At 48.9% G+C, this 15,245-nt stretch overlaps 1 protein-coding gene across 1 annotated transcript; it reads right to left on the reverse strand.

Annotated features, from left to right (window-relative positions):
* Positions 1 to 1,778: 1,778 nt before the first annotated feature.
* On the reverse strand, positions 1,779 to 11,017 carry HAPLN4 (hyaluronan and proteoglycan link protein 4). Its single transcript, XM_033136864.1, has 4 exons — positions 10,906 to 11,017; positions 9,386 to 9,748; positions 4,803 to 5,105; positions 1,779 to 2,128 (listed from the first exon to the last, which is right to left on the reverse strand). Exons 1-4 carry the CDS (start codon positions 11,015 to 11,017, stop codon positions 1,779 to 1,781), a joined length of 1,128 nt encoding a protein of 375 aa, XP_032992755.1.
* Positions 11,018 to 15,245: the final 4,228 nt, after the last annotated feature.

A 15,245-nucleotide genomic window follows, 5' to 3' on the forward strand; every position in this document is an offset into this window, starting at 1 on the left:
CTGGTATATTCCCCTTGTTCCCTCTTAAAAGCAAAGACACAACAAAGTACTGATTATTAGATATAATAGAGTTTACTTACATTCATCCATGAGTCACAGTACTGTACAGGCTCAAAGAGGCAGATAAGTTTAGATAAATCTATTTACATGTGGTGAAGCTGCTTCCATATGGGAACAGGCGTGATTCACCTCTGCTTCTCTCAGCTGCAGGCTGAGAGAGAGCATCCTGCTAGTTCAAAAGACGAGGCAAAATGGGAAGTCTTCTTTGGGATCTGGTTCCCAGGTAAGACCACACCTACTTCTGGTTCCTGTAACTCAGTCCAGGTAAACAGGAAGTTAAGCCTGGAGGACTGAGTTACCTTCATGTCCACTCTAGCAGTGTTGGGTTTGGCTACTCTGTGTTTACATCCCACAAGACAAGGTTCCTCACCTGCCCCTCACGTCCTTCTACTGCCCATGCAAAAACCACCTTCTTGACCGATGGACCCCCTCTTGGTCTCGCAGAGCCAATCTTCACATGCAGGGGAAGCCCCTAACTCAATGGTTGTTTGAGACCCATCAGCTCCCTTCACCTGGTTCAGCTGGCCAGTCGAAGTTGTTTCCTGGCGTGTGGCCGCTGTCACACACTGGCAGCTTCTAGGAGTTCGCAGGTGAGAGCCGAGAACACAGAATTGACATAACCCTGCACAATTTTATTAACAGGTATACAGTGTCATCCATGTATACAATGCCTTACGCAGAGTAAACATAAGCAAAGAGGACAATAAATTGTAGAACTGAAGAGTTAGAAGGGACCCCAAAGAGTCATCTAGTCCAACCCCCTATTATAGATAGAGAGATTTAAAAAAAAACGACAGGAGCTTTAAGCAGAGTAAACATAAGCAAAAAAGACAATTAACTGTAGAACTGTAGAGTTAGAAGGGACCCCAAAGAATCATCTAGTCCAACCCCCTATTATAGATAGATTAAAAAAAAGACAGGAGCTGTGCTCCAAGGAGCCTACAGTCTCTCCCAACAAGCCACACAATGATGAAAATGCACTTCCAGTTTTCTAGACGACAACAGAAACTTGTAGGATTTGGTTGTCTGGGCAAAATGACCTCTGGAGGAGCATGGAGAGCAGAAATGGCAATGGGTGTGTGCCTTCCCCCCTTTCAGGTTGCAGGATGAAGAGAGAAAATCAGCTCAGCGCAACTGCAATGCCCTTCAGTGCAGCGCAATGCTGTCCAATTAACTGTGGCGCTCCCAAATACCATGCATAAAAGAAGAAACATTTGTCTTCATTTTGCAGTTCATAAGAAGAAGAAGAAAGCAGATCCCTCGCAGCAGGTGGCTGCTGAATCCTCGGTGGTGACAAATCCCTGCGTGCCTCCTCCCTTTGCAACAGGCAGGGGAGACCCCCCCCCCACACACACACACCTTGTAAAAGCTATATCTGAAGCATTAATATAATAGCAGATTGCAAACAGCCAGGGCTTCTTGGAAAAGAAGACTCAAGCAGAGCGGGGGGGGGGGGGCATCGCAAGTCAAGGTTTGCGAGAAGCTGGGTGCAACTTGGGACTCCCAGGCCTTTTGGAAGTCCGCAAAGAATCAACTGAATCTGGAACGGTCCTTCTCTTCTGGTTTTTCGGGACTCTTTGACCAGAGTCGGATGCATGTTTCACTGCGGACTTTGTTTCCTTCTCCAAAGGAAGGTCAAGGGAAAACTCTACCAGTCCCTCAAGGCTGGAAGATGGAGGGAGATGCAAGGATTCGTATCCGTCCCAAGCCGGCCTCGCTTACACCTGCAAAGGTTTCCGCTTGCCTGCTCCTTCCTTAGCAGCCTTCTTGGACCCCCCACTGGTGGCGCTTCTGTAGCAATAGACGCCAAAGAGCTTGTATTTCTTGTCGGGGAAGCCCAGGTTGCGGACGCCCGGCTCGCGGCCCCCGCAGCGGGTTCTCGGGTTGACAATGGGGTAGCGGATGCTGCCGTCGCCCACCCAGCCAGCCTCACACTTGTCCAAGAGCTGGATCTTCCAGGCAGCGTAGAGCTGGCCGACTTTGGCCACGGAGCCTCCGTTCTTCTTGCACGCCTGGACGGCTTCCGGGAAGCTCAGCTTGCGGTAGGTCTTGAGGAAGTAGACTTTGCCTGGGAGGGAGAAGAGGGGGAGAGGCAATGTGGCGCAGTGGTTAGAGTTCCTAAGTTGAGTGGTGTTGGGATGCGAATAGATGGCAGCGGAGGATATATTGATTGGATATTATCCTTCCTTGCGCCTGTGAGTTCACAGAGTGCCAACCCTTTGCATCTTAGAATTACTTAAGATTACTTAATCCAAATCTATTTAGATCTAGATCTAGTAATCTACTAAATCTACTTAGATTACTTAAAATTAGCCTTTTAGATTAAGTAATTCAGGATCTTAGAGTTATAGAATCGTAGATCTCCAAGGGATCTCCGAGGGTCCTCTGGTCCAATGCAGGAATCTCAGCTAAAGCACCCCTGACAGATCCAACCTCTGCTTAAAAACCTCCAAGGAAGGAGAGTCCACAACCACCTGAGGGAGAACATTCCACGGTCAAACAGCTCTTACTGTCAGAAAGTTTTTTCCGTATATTTAGTCAGAATCTCTTTTCTTTTAACTTTAAGGCAGACTGGATTCTCCTGGTATTTCCCCCTTTTGTCCCCCTTAAAACAATAATCACACAAACTATTTCAAAAGGTTAAAAAAGAAAGAGCATTTACTCACTTGGAATACTCGTCAGAGACAAAAAATAAAATAAAATAAAATAAAAATTCCTTCCAGTAGCACCTTAGAGACCAACTAAGTTTGTTCTTGGTATGAGCTTTCGTGTGCATGCACACTGCGTAACTGATACAGGAACTTGCTTCAGGCAGGCTTAAAATGGTAATTCAGTGGCAAAGACATACTTAAGCCTATCTTAAAATGTAGTCTGGAGCTCAGATTTAGCAGCTGTTCTCCCTTTCCTGGCAGAGCAGAAAAGAGCTCATTTCAGTGCTGCAAAGCAGAGGTTTGACTTCACCCCCCGGAGGTGAACCCCATTGTGTCTCCAGAAGGATGGATGCCAACAACGAGCAGCAGAAAAACCTTAGTGCCCACCAATCATAGAGTTGGAAGGGACCCCCGAGGGTCATCTAGTCCAACCCCCCGCAATGCGGGAAACCTTTGCCCAATGTGGAGCTCAAACCCACGACCTGAGATTAAGAGTCTCATGCTCTACCAGCTGAGCTATCAGGGTTTGCTTCCTAGGCCCCCTTCCCCCCCCCTAAAAAAAAACAAAAGCCACACACGTGTGGGATATATCTTGACTCTTCCCATCTTCACCACACAAAAAAACCTCCATTTTTACGCTGCCGAGTCCAATGAGAGGAGAATTAAACACCTGCCTTCAGGAAGATGGATGAGGCAGCAAGAAGCACTCCATTTCTGAGTTGATCCAGGGCTATTTATCCTGCCCCTGATTACACAAATGAAGCCCCCCCCTCCTGCCAACTCCCCCCCCCCCCCCCGACCCTCCCAGCAAAGAGTAATTTACGCCTTTGGACAAACCCCCCCCCCCCGCAGGCTCATCCATCATCCTGAGCTGAATTACTGCCTCCTTGCCTAGTCCTGTGGGACGCAGGAAAGGCCAGCAATCGGTTAAATGTTGCTCTGAGATTTTTTGGGAGGGGTGCAAGGAGCGATGAAGCCTAGAAGTTTATAAAGTGATACATGGCTCGAAGAAAGCAGACTGGGAAAATGCTTCCCCCCCCCCCACTCTCCTGACGCTAGGCGGGAAGAGTTCTTTGACAGTGGGACAAATGATCATGGGGGGAGTTTTAAGCAGAGGTTGCATGGGATCCTTTAGCTGCAATTCCCACATTGCAGGGTGTTAGACAGAAGTACTGTTTTTGGGGGACAGGAGGCGGGCGGGTGTGGGGGACTCCCTGGTCCTGAATGGGGTAACTGTGTCCCTGAAGGACCAGGTGCGCAGCCTGGGAGTCATTTTGGACTCCCAGCTGTCCATGGAGGCGCAGGTTAATTCTGTGTCCAGGGCGGCTGTCTGCCAGCTCCATCTGGTACGCAGGCTGAGACCCTACCTGCCCGCAGACTGTCTTGCCAGAGTGGTGCATGCTCTGGTTATCTCCCGCTTGGACTACTGCAATGCGCTCTACGTGGGGCTACCTTTGAAGGTGACCCGGAAACTGCAATTAATCCAGAATGCGGCAGCTAGACTGGTGACTGGGAGTGGCTGCCGGGACCACATAACACCGGTCCTGAGAGATCTGCATTGGCTCCCAGTACGTTTCCAAGCACAATTCAAAGTGTTGGTGTTGACCTTTAAAGCCCTAAACGGCCTCGGTCCTGTATACCTGAAGGAGCGTCTCCACCCCCATCATTCAGCCCGGACACTGAGATCCAGCACCGAGGGCCTTCTGGCGGTTCCCTCACTGCGAGAAGCAAAGCTACAGGGAACCAGACAGAGGGCCTTCTCGGTGGTGGCGCCCGCCCTGTGGAATGCCCTCCCATCAGGGGTCAGAGAGATAAACAACTACCTGTCATTTAGAAAATACCTGAAGGCAGCCCTGTTTAGGGAAGTTTTTAATTTGTGACTTTGTATTGTATTTTGGTATTTGTTGTGGCTGGGGAGACCCGGCCAGATGGGCGGGGTATAAATTATTATTATTATTATTATTATTATTATTATTAGTATGTTGAGCTATATGACCCTTGGGGGGCCCTCCGACTCTACCATTCTATCATTCTATGGTTAGAACTTTTGGACAGACACTGAAAATTTATACACACAGGGCGCCCCCTTACCGTCCAGATTCGAAGTGAAGCAGAAGGCGTCGTAACGCTCGTCGTCTTTGTGGCGGTAGCCGTAATTGCGCACCCCGACGGGGGTCTCCTTCCGCCCGCACTCATCCCGCGGCTTGGAGATGGGGTACTGCACCGAGCCGTCCTGCAGCCAGCCAGCGTTGCACCAATCCATTCCCTCCAGCCAGGCTTCGTGGAGCTGGTCGTAGGAAGCCAGGATCCCATCCTGCTCTAGGCACGCCTGCTGGGCGTCGTGGAAGTTCAGGCTGTAGCGCCCCAGGCGGGGATGGTAAGGGAAGATCACCCCTAAAGAGAAGCAGAGGAGGAGGAGGAGGAGGAGGAGAAACAGCCCTCTAGAGCAGATTGGGGCCTTCCAGGCATTCTTAGGCTCCGGCTGCCATCATCACCCTGACTGCTGAAGCATGCTAGTTCCCCCTCCCTGATCAAAGAAGAGGCGTTCCCCACTCTCAGGAGGGAATAGTATTGGCTTACTAGCAGCAGAAAGATCAAACTTATCCATCCTTAAAGAAATCAGCCCTGAGTGCTCACTGGAAGGAAGAAGAAGAAGAAGACTTTGGATTTGATATCCCGCTTTATCCCTACCCGAAGGAGTCTCAAAGCGGCTCACATTCTCCTTTCCCTTCCTCCCCCACAACAAACACTCTGTGAGGTGAGTGGGGCTGAGAGACTTCAGAGAAGTGTGACTAGCCCAAGGTCACCCAGCAGCTGCATGTGGAGGAGCGGGGAAGCGAACCCGGTTCCCCAGATTACAAGTCTGCCGCTCTTAACCACTACACCACACTGGCTCTCGGGCAGATCCTGAAGCTGAGGCTCCAGTACTTTGGCCACCTCACGAGAAGAGAAGACTCCCTGGAAAAGACCCTGATGTTGGGAAAGATGGAGGGCACAAGGAGAAGGGGACGACAGAGGACGAGATGGTGGGACAGTGTTCTCGAAGCTACTAACATGAGTTTGGCCAAACTGAGGGAGGCAGTGAAGGATAGGCGTGCCTGGCGTACTCTGGTCCATGGGGTCACGAAGAGTCGGACACGACTGAACGACTGAACAACAAAGCAGTACATGCAAAAAGGACCAAGGTGGACCACAAGCTGAACATGAGTCAGCCGTGTGATGTAGCAGCAAAAAAAGCTAATGCTATTCTGGGCTGCATCAACAGAAGTCTCGTGTCCAGATCGAGGGAAGTCACAGTCCCACTCTGTTCTGCCTTGGCCAGACCACATCTGGAGTCCCGTGTCCAGTTCTGGACACTACAGTTAAAAAAGGATGTTGACCAGCTGGAATGCCTCTTCTGTGTGGGGAAATCTGCAGCCGAATCACAAACACACGATTGCTGGGGAGTCGTAAACAGACACTTCTCCATTTTGAGCAGGACTATGGACTTCTGCAACTTTCAAGGATCCTTTCCTGGTTTTCATCACTGTATCTGTTGAACCCTGTCAGGCTTTTTGATGTGAGTAAACCTTATATTTTTTTTCTTGTTTACTGAGAGGGATTGCCTTGTTAAGAGTGTCAGGGACTGCTTGGATGTAGAGGGATGGTGGGAGGAACCAGCTGGCGAGCCACCAAGGGCAGAAGGATCCGCCTGGGGAGGGGTGGTGGGACAACGATGAGTGGTCAGAGGGAGAAGACTGGGAGGGGGAGATGTCGGAAGCTGAAGGGGCAACAGGGCTTAGTGAGCTGGGAGAGTCTGCGGGAGAGAAGTACAGAATCAGAGGCAGGAGCTGAAGCAGGAGAGGAGGGGAGGCTATGAGACAGAGGTGGTGAAGATTCACAGGGGTCTCCCCCTCCTGCTGCAACAAGATCCCCTCCCTGCTTGTCTCCCAGGACCAGGAGAGGTATGAAAAGGGCGGAGGAGAGGTTGGTTGCATGCAGGCACAAGCGCCAATTACTTGGGGGCGGGGGACCAGGAGAGGAGGGGACAGAGATGTCTGTGGGGAGGTGGGGGTTATCGGCAACTGATTTCCACGGAGGAAGACAAAAGGGAATGAGCTGCTCTGCTCATTACGCCTGACACTCTACCAAGTCTGTGGAAGCCACATTTTTGCAAGACAGATAGATATTCAGTGATCGGCTAATTGAGACCACTTTTCCCTCTGGCCCTGCCCACTGCTATAGGGTGTGGCCCCCAGAAGATCCTCAAGGAGAAAATGTGGCCCTCAGGTTAAAAAGTCACCCCCAACCCCACAGGAATGCATGTTGAAAGACAGCTAATAGCCCCCCCCACTTTCTGTTTGCACTCACACCCTCATTGAGAGCATGCAGGGTCCTGTCCCCCTCTTCCCTCCACCTCCCCTGCTTGAGAGTCTCTGGGGTGCTTTACTGCTGCTTTTATTGACTTTCATTGTCGCCGCAGGTTTCGGTGTCAGAAGCTAATAAAAACCAGGAAGAATGATAGCAGCTGGCGGTTCGTAAAACATCCCAACAAGAGAGAGAATTGGGTTGCTTTTGCTGCCGCAAGGTGGGGTGAATTATCGCATCGAGGGTATTGTAGTATTCCAGCTTTCTTTCTTTCTTTCTTTCTTTCTTTCTTTCTTTCTTTCTTTCTTTCTTTCTTTCTTTCTTTCTCTTGCTCTCACACACTTCGAACTTATTTGGCTATGAAGATCAAGATCCCTAACAGGAAAGACTCTCCTTTTGGAGGGGCTCCCCTGCCCTTTCTGGCTTGAATCATAGAATCATAGAATCCTAGAGTTGGAAGAGACCCAAGGGCCATCCAGTCCAACCCCCTGCCAAGCAGGAAACACCATCAAAGCATGCCTGACATATGGCTGTCAAGCCTCCGCTTAAAGACCTCCAAAGAAGGAGACTCCACCACACTCCTTGGCAGCAAATTCCACTGCCAAACAGCTCTCACTGTCAGGAAGTTCTTCTTAATGTTTAGGTGGAATCTTCTTTCTTGTAGTTTGAATCCATTGCTCCGTGTCCGCTTCTCTGGAGCAGCAGAAAACAACCTTTCACCCTCCTCTATATGACATCCTTTGATATATTTGAACATGGCTATCATATCCCCCCTTAACCTTCTCTTCTCCAGGCTAAACATACCCAGCTCCCTAAGCCGTTCCTCATAAGGCATCGTTTCCAGGCCTTTGACCATTTTGGTTGCCCTCCTCTGGACACCTTCCAGCTTGTCAGTATCCTCCTTGAACTGTGGTGCCCAGAACTGGACACAGTATTCCAGGTGAGGTCTGACCAGAGCAGAATATAGTGGTACTATTACCTCCCTTGATCTAGACGCTATACTCCTATTGATGCAGCCCAGAATTGCATTGGCTTTTTTAGCTGCTGCATCACACTGTTGACTCATGTCAAGTTTATGGTCTACCAAGACTCCTAGATCCTTTTCACATGTACTGCTCTCAAAGAAGGCAAAGGTGGATAGATGAGAATTTCAGAGATGTTCCAGCCTCCCCAGTATCCTGCCTCTGACTGTGGTCAGGCGAGGGCCTCCAGGGAATCGATAAGGAGGAGGGGTAAAGGCAACAGCTGCTCCCCTCACCCCACCACACCCACCAAAGAGGAGGCCAAGGAGGACCCATTCTTATCTCCTGTGAGAGTGCTAGAAGAGTCAGCCTAGATAGCTCATTTGGTTAGAGGATGGTGTTGACAATGCCAATGCATTGCAGGGGGTTGGACTAGATGATCCTCATGGTCCCCTCCGAATCTACAATTCTGTGACTCTGAGTCTTGCTGGATCAGGCTGTTACTGCATAGAAGAGGCATTCCCTGGCCATGCTGATATAGGACAGAATGATGCCAACTTAGCAGAGGCATTCCCACACCACTTTCACACAAGAGATACACAAATATAAGATGGGGGGGCACCTGGCTTACTAGCGGTACCTGTGGAAAGGATCTGGGGGTCATGAGCTGAACACGAGCCAACAGGGTGATGCAGCAGCAAGAACAGCTAATGCTGTTCGACAGAAGTCTAGTATCCAGATCAAGGGAAGTCATAGTCCCACTCTATTCTGCCCTGGTCAGACCACACCTGGAATCCTGTGTCCAATTCTGGGTGCCACAAATTAAGAAGGCTGTTGACAAGCTGGAAGGTGTGTTGAGGAGGGCAAACAAGATGATCAAGGGTCTGGAAACCAAGCCTGATGAGGAACGGTTGAAGGAGCTGGAAAATAAGAGACTAAGAGGAGATATGATAGCCATCTTCCAATATCTGAAGGGTTGTCACATGAAAGAGGGAACGAGCTTGTTTTCTCCTGCTCTGGAGAGTAGGACTCAAAGCAATGACTTCAAGTTACAAGCAAATGAGATTCCGACTCAACATGAAGAGGAACTTTCTGATGTTAAGAGCTGTTTGGCAGTGGAACGGTTTCCCTTAGGAGGTTGCGGACTCTCCTTCCTTGGAGGTTTTAAAGCAGAGGTTGGACAGGCATCTGTCAGGGATGCTTGAGCTGAAATTCCTGAATTGCGGGGGGTTGGACTTGAGGACCCTCAGGGTCCCTTCCAGCTCTACAATCTAGGATTCTATGATCTCCCACTGGTTTGCTCCTACAGGGGGTTGTGGAGACCTGGCCGGTGGGCACCACCCCAACCCACCCGTCTCCCCTCACCTTCCAAGTCCAGGTTCACCATCCCTGCATCGTCCTCCAGCTCATTGGTCACCTCGCATTCGTAGCGGCCGTAGTCCTGGAGGGTCACGTTCCGGATGATGAGGGAGGCGTCCCCAGAGCCGTCCTCCTGCAGCGCCGTGCGGCCCCTGTAGCTCCCAAAAGCCCTGCGCTCCACGCCCATCGCCACAAAGACGTCCTCAAAGGCCATGGGCTCCACCAGCTTGGTCCACTTCAGGCGGATCTCGTCAGGGTCGTGGGCCGAGACATCGTAGTGGAAGCGGCAAGGCAGGATGATGGTGCCGCCCCGGTGGGTGACCACCTTCCCCGGCGCCGTCTGCACCACGACGGCACCACTGTCATCCTCTGCAAGCAGAAAAGAGAAGAGTTTTGTTGGGGGGGGTTTAAGCGTCCCGGATTTCGAACCCAGGACAGGTCGATGCAAGATGGGGCTGTGAGCTGCATCATACCGAAACTGGGTTAATATGTGGGGATTCTAAACAGATTTGGGATTCCACCCCCCCCCCCTTTCTTAAGAAAAAGCAGTAATGAAAATTAAATGAAAATTATAATGCACTTAATCATTTACAAATCATCCGCTTGTTTTCAGAATTTCTGCTCCAGTTTTATGCAGGTTAGGCAAACACATCTTGCAATGAAATAATACAAGATAGTGACAATAGATATTTTAAAACCAGCAAGTCATACAATCATAGAATTGTAGAGATGGAAAGACCCCCAAGGGGAATTGCAACTGAATGGAGCGGGAATACAGTTGTACCTTGTTTCTCGAACCTAATCCATTCTGGAAGTTTGTTTGACTTCCAAAAATGTTCCAAAACCAAGGCATGGCTTCTGATTGGCTACAGGAGCTTCCTGCCCTCAAGTGGAAGCCACGTTGGACATTCGGCTTCGAAAAGCGGAACACTTGCTTCCAGGTTTTTGGCGTTCAGGAGCCAAAACGTACACGTACCAAGGTGCTCAAGAACCACTAGCCCCATGATTGGCAGGCGAAATAAAAAGTCTGGTTTAGAATCATAGGATCGTCAAGTTGGAAGGGACCCTGGGGATCATCTAGTCCAACCCCCTGCAATGCAGGAATATGCAGCTGTCCCCAAAGGGGATCGAACCTGCAACCTTGGCATTATCAGCACCACAATCTATCCAAGGTTAGCCGATCCAGGTTATAGATGGGCAAATATGTCAATTTATGGAGTCATGTCCCTTCTCCCCAGGCCATGCCATTCAAACTGGACTGAGCCCCTTCAACTCTATGTCCTGGGTAACCACCTTCACTGCTTTACAAACAAGGAAGTGCGTGTGGAGGCTTCGTGGGCACCAGAGGAAGACCTCAAGGGCACCCCTGTGCCCCCAGGCACCACTTTGGCAACTGCTGAACGGGGGTTAACCGTACAAGGCCAAAGTGCTTTGGAGCGTATTGCATGAATCCGCCGGGCAGCTCAATGAACACAATCCGGGGGGAGGGGGGGGCTGAGCTTCCGAATCACGTGTGTGCCACGCACCTGAGACATGCACAACTTTCTTCCGTCCTTTCTGAGGAGCCGCGAGCTGGAAGCAGAGGATGAAGACGGCAAGGTGGAGGCAGGTGACGGTCACAGCCCTCGAGGGAAGCATCTGGAGAGGAAGGAGGAGGCGGGTGATGGGCAAGGAGCCAGGGCTTGTAGAACCAACTCTGGAGTCTGCAAACAAGGCGGTTGAGCTTTGGGCTGGAACACTGGCGGGCCTACATTTTGGGGGGGGCCTGAAGCTTGAACTGTCATGGGGGCCTCTGGGCAACAAAGGGCAACCAGCGTCGTCTTCTTCAGTGGGGTTGCTCCAAGACAGATCAGCACAATTTTGTGAAAAACATTAACTACTACATCTCAGATTTTGATTAAAATTGCTGGATTGGATGAAAGTGTGCAAACAAAGTTCCTATGCTTTATAGTTTTCAAGTTATGGATGAAAATTAGGGAAAACGTTATATACAGTCCCTAAAATCTTAAGTAATGTGGACTAAAGTTGCTTTTGGGGTCCCCCCTCTCTGGGATTAGGAGTCCTGAAGCTTAAACTGTGTTAGTTTCATAGCAGATCCACCCCTGGGCTGGCAGGAGACCGCTGAAGTTTTCGGAGGCAGCCTCAAGAGAATAAAAGAGTCTGCTGGATCAGGCCAGGGGCCTATCTAATCTGGCATCCTGCATTGCGGGGGGTTGGACTAGATGACCCTTAAGGTTCCTTCCAATTCTGTGATTCTAGATGGCTCCCAGGGTTGGACACTCGGTAAGCCAAATCCCTCAGCCCTTTATTCAGAAGCACACGGCCTGCAACCTTTACTCATTTGCAGACTCCCTCCTTGCATGCAGGACGTCCAAGCTTCAATCTGCAGATTCTCCCAGAGAGTTGCTGCCTGTTAGCATAGATTTATAACACAGAAAGATTGGAAATCTAAATGTAATTTAAGCAGTTTTACAAACATTTGTTCCTTTTCGCTAGATGCTCTTGTTATTTTTATTAGATGTCACCTTTTGTGGCTGTGAATTGCTTTTAACGTTGCCGCAACCCACCCTGGGTCCCTAGGGGGGAGGTTTTCTTTAAAATATTATCATTTTAATAAAGTAACATTTATTCAATACAGCTTCGTCCACTGCCATAATATCACAAAATGATCACTCCAATCCTCCATCCCACATCCCTGTCATGTGGGCTTGCTGAATGCCCTCTACTACCAAAGTGGTTTGCTAGACATTTTCAGTCAATATCCCTCCCCCCCCCCAACAGACACCTATAGATCATGGAATCATAGAATTGTAGAGTTGGAAGGGACCCTGAGGGTCAGGCAGGAGTATGTCGCTGCCCCATATGGGGATTGAACCTGCAACCTTGGCATTATCAGCACCATGCTCTAGCCAACTAAGCTATCCCTCCAGGTGGGTGGGAATAAATTTAATACAATCATAGAACTGGAAGGGACCACGAGGGTCATCCAGTCTGACCCCCTTGCAATGCGGGAATCCTCTGCCCAACATGGGGCTCGAACCCGCAACCCTGAGATTAAGAGCCTCATGCTCTACCGACTGGGCTATCCTCTGCTCGGCAGAAAAGGTCCTATGGCTTCTTGGCGATGTAAACGCTTCAGTGACTCTTAATGTTGCCATTTGCTTTGGCCGCCAAAAAGATCAGAAGGAAGACCCTGGACATATCGCCGTGAACTGCAAGGGAGACGCACAGATCTAAATAGAGACCATTTTCGTGGCGTCACACCCCTTTTGCTTGTATTTATTTTTGATTGAGATTTGTCCGGCCAATGGCTAGTACAATAAAGTTATTTGGATTGGATTGGACTGAGCTATCCATCATGGGCAGTATGATTAATAATAATAATAATAATAATAATAATAATAATAATAATAGACAATACTAAGCAAGACTGGCCTGATTCAGTATAAGCCACCTTCCAGCATCACTGTTTAAACAATGAGGACTGAGACCTTGACTTCATTTTTAAAAGGTGGAGCTCAGGTACAGTCCCCAGCATCTCCAGGTGAGACAGATATATATACACACACACACACACACACATCCTGTCTAAGGATATAAAACAACTTCCTACATCCTTTGGAGTTAGATTGCAGGACAGGTAAGCAGCAGGGTGCCTCAGGGGGTGGAGTTTGCTGGTTAAAGACCCAGGTTGCAGATGATGCTGAAGTCTCTGGCAGCAAGGCAAGACTTTGCTCAAGAGGCGAGAAATGATTCTGTCTTGCCTAACCCATATAAAAAAGCACCCTTTCCTCACAAGGACACAAAGCAGAAGGGATGTACAAAATTCTCCTGACCTCCTGTTGTGGCCAAGAAATAATAATGATGAAGATAATAATAATAATAATAATAATAATAATAATAATAATAATAATAATTCCATTCCTTTAGAAGCGGGGTCAGGAAGGAAGATTCCAAACCCTGATCTCTGAGAAAAGGATAAATTATCAGTTTCTTTGTTCCCTTCGAGATGTGGCAAAAACAGTCTTTTAAAAAGGCTATTTTCAGAACTAAGGCCCCCCCCCCCCGCATTCAGCCAGGGATAATACAGTTTCCTTTCCATTACATCCGATAGAACGCCTTGCAGAAATAAAGCAAACAAATGGAATTTTAAAAGTGGCCCCCAACTCAGCCAGGAGAAAGGGGTGCCCTATCTATGAACATCTCTGAGCATCCCACACAGCACTCCTAAAATGCTTCAGCCCACTTAAAATTTGGCGAGAGAAGAGTCTTCTTTTAAACAAAAAAAAAACGAACAGTTTTCCAAATTAAGTGCCCCCCCCCCACTTCTAGGAATTTAAGTGGTCGCTTTCTGCATTTGGGGAGGTGATCTCTCTCCTCCCTCACCTCTATCTGACACAACCCCCCCCTTTTTTTGCAAAGATGTGGTTCATCTTCATCCTATAGAGCTCTGCATCCCTGCAAAAAAGTGGTACCCAACTCAGCCAATAAAATGATTCCCCCCCCCTCTCTCTCTCTCTCTCCCCATCCTGCAGCAAAACCCCAAATGAACCAGCACTGCATTTCATCAAGGTGAAATGTGGGGCAGGTGGGGGGGGACCCGGGGATGGAACCTGATTTTAAAAATAAAAAGGACAACCCTGCAAGAAAAAAAGAGAGGACTCACTGTTTCTCCTTGAGAAGAGGGACGTCCCAGGGCAAAAAGAGAGAAATCTCAGAAGCTCAGCCGAAGTTGAGATGGAGATGATGCAGGAGAAATTGGGGGGGGGGGGCGCTGAGAGAAAGAGGATTCCCGCCCCACCCACCCCGTGTGTCTTGAGTTTCCCCCCCACCTTTCAACCTTCTTCCTTGTCCTCTATTTCCCAACCCCAGTTCATCAGCATAATGCTGACGATATTGCAGGCTCCTCAGTTTGTCAAATCTTAGTCAGCAGGAGAAAAGGAGAGAGAGAGAGAGAGAGAGAGAGAGAGAGAGAAGTTTTGCAGAAGGACAACTGCATTAGGGGACAGCCTGCAATGAGGGCAGAAGAAAGGAGGGTTTGGGATAAAAACAGGGTGGGGAGCGAGGAGAGAGAGAGGGAAATGTTTTAAAGGGGAACCTGCAAACCTATTGGGTGCTTTTCTCCAAAGCAGCCTCAAAGCTGGAGGACTCCAGCCAAGTACACAAGCTTAGAGACGCCACAGCACAGCACACCAGAGCCAATTTTGGGGATTTTCCCAGTGTGTTCTTTTACTTCCGCTTCCTCTTTTTTTGGTAATTTTTTAATTTAATTTTATAATATAAAACAGAGGAAACAGTTATAACTAGGGGGAGGGGTTGAGTAGGAACTCAAACTGAAACTGAATTCCCTTACATTTTTTTTTAATTAAGTAATTTCTTTTTTTGGTTTGGGGGGCTGGAACACCCAATGCCTGAGACCAAAACCCACCTAAATCTGTAATCAATAAAGTTGTGGTCGTTTCTAATCCCCATCAGTTTGCTTGAGTTTATTAATCACATCTTACATTTAGCCACTGCTCAGGCGGCGACAGCACTGTGACTGGGCCCACAACAAACAAACAGATATCATGATGAGTCCCCCACCTTCCCCCCCCCCGAAAAAAGCACTGGTTAATCAGGGGTGTACCAAGGTAAATTGGTACCCGGGAGCAAAAAAAATTCGTCAACCCCCCCCCAAGGCATGGGAAGGTCAGGTGGTACCTGGTGCGGAAAATTTCTTGTCAACCCCCCCCATTGACCCCCCCCCTGCAAAAATGGTTTTACGTTATTTCATATTTTCTTACAAAGGAATAATAACAAGTAATAATAAAAAAAACATTTATTTATATCCCGCCCTCCCCGGCCAAAGTCGGGCTCAGGGTGGCTA

This window comes from Lacerta agilis, chromosome 18, assembly GCF_009819535.1.
Source record: "Lacerta agilis isolate rLacAgi1 chromosome 18, rLacAgi1.pri, whole genome shotgun sequence".
In the NCBI taxonomy this organism is placed as follows: Eukaryota; Metazoa; Chordata; class Lepidosauria; order Squamata; family Lacertidae; genus Lacerta; species Lacerta agilis.

Bases quoted from the DNA above. Each gene is read 5' to 3' on its own strand.
- HAPLN4 (XM_033136864.1), bottom strand. From the start codon at position 11,017: ATGCTTCCCTCGAGGGCTGTGACCGTCACCTGCCTCCACCTTGCCGTC. The intron at 9,749-10,905 runs GTGCGTGGCACA...TTCTGCTTGCAG, and splicing joins GAAAGTTGTGCATGTCTCAG to AGGATGACAGTGGTGCCGTC. The intron at 5,106-9,385 runs GTGAGGGGAGAC...GCTTCTCTTTAG, and splicing joins GGTGAACCTGGACTTGGAAG to GGGTGATCTTCCCTTACCAT.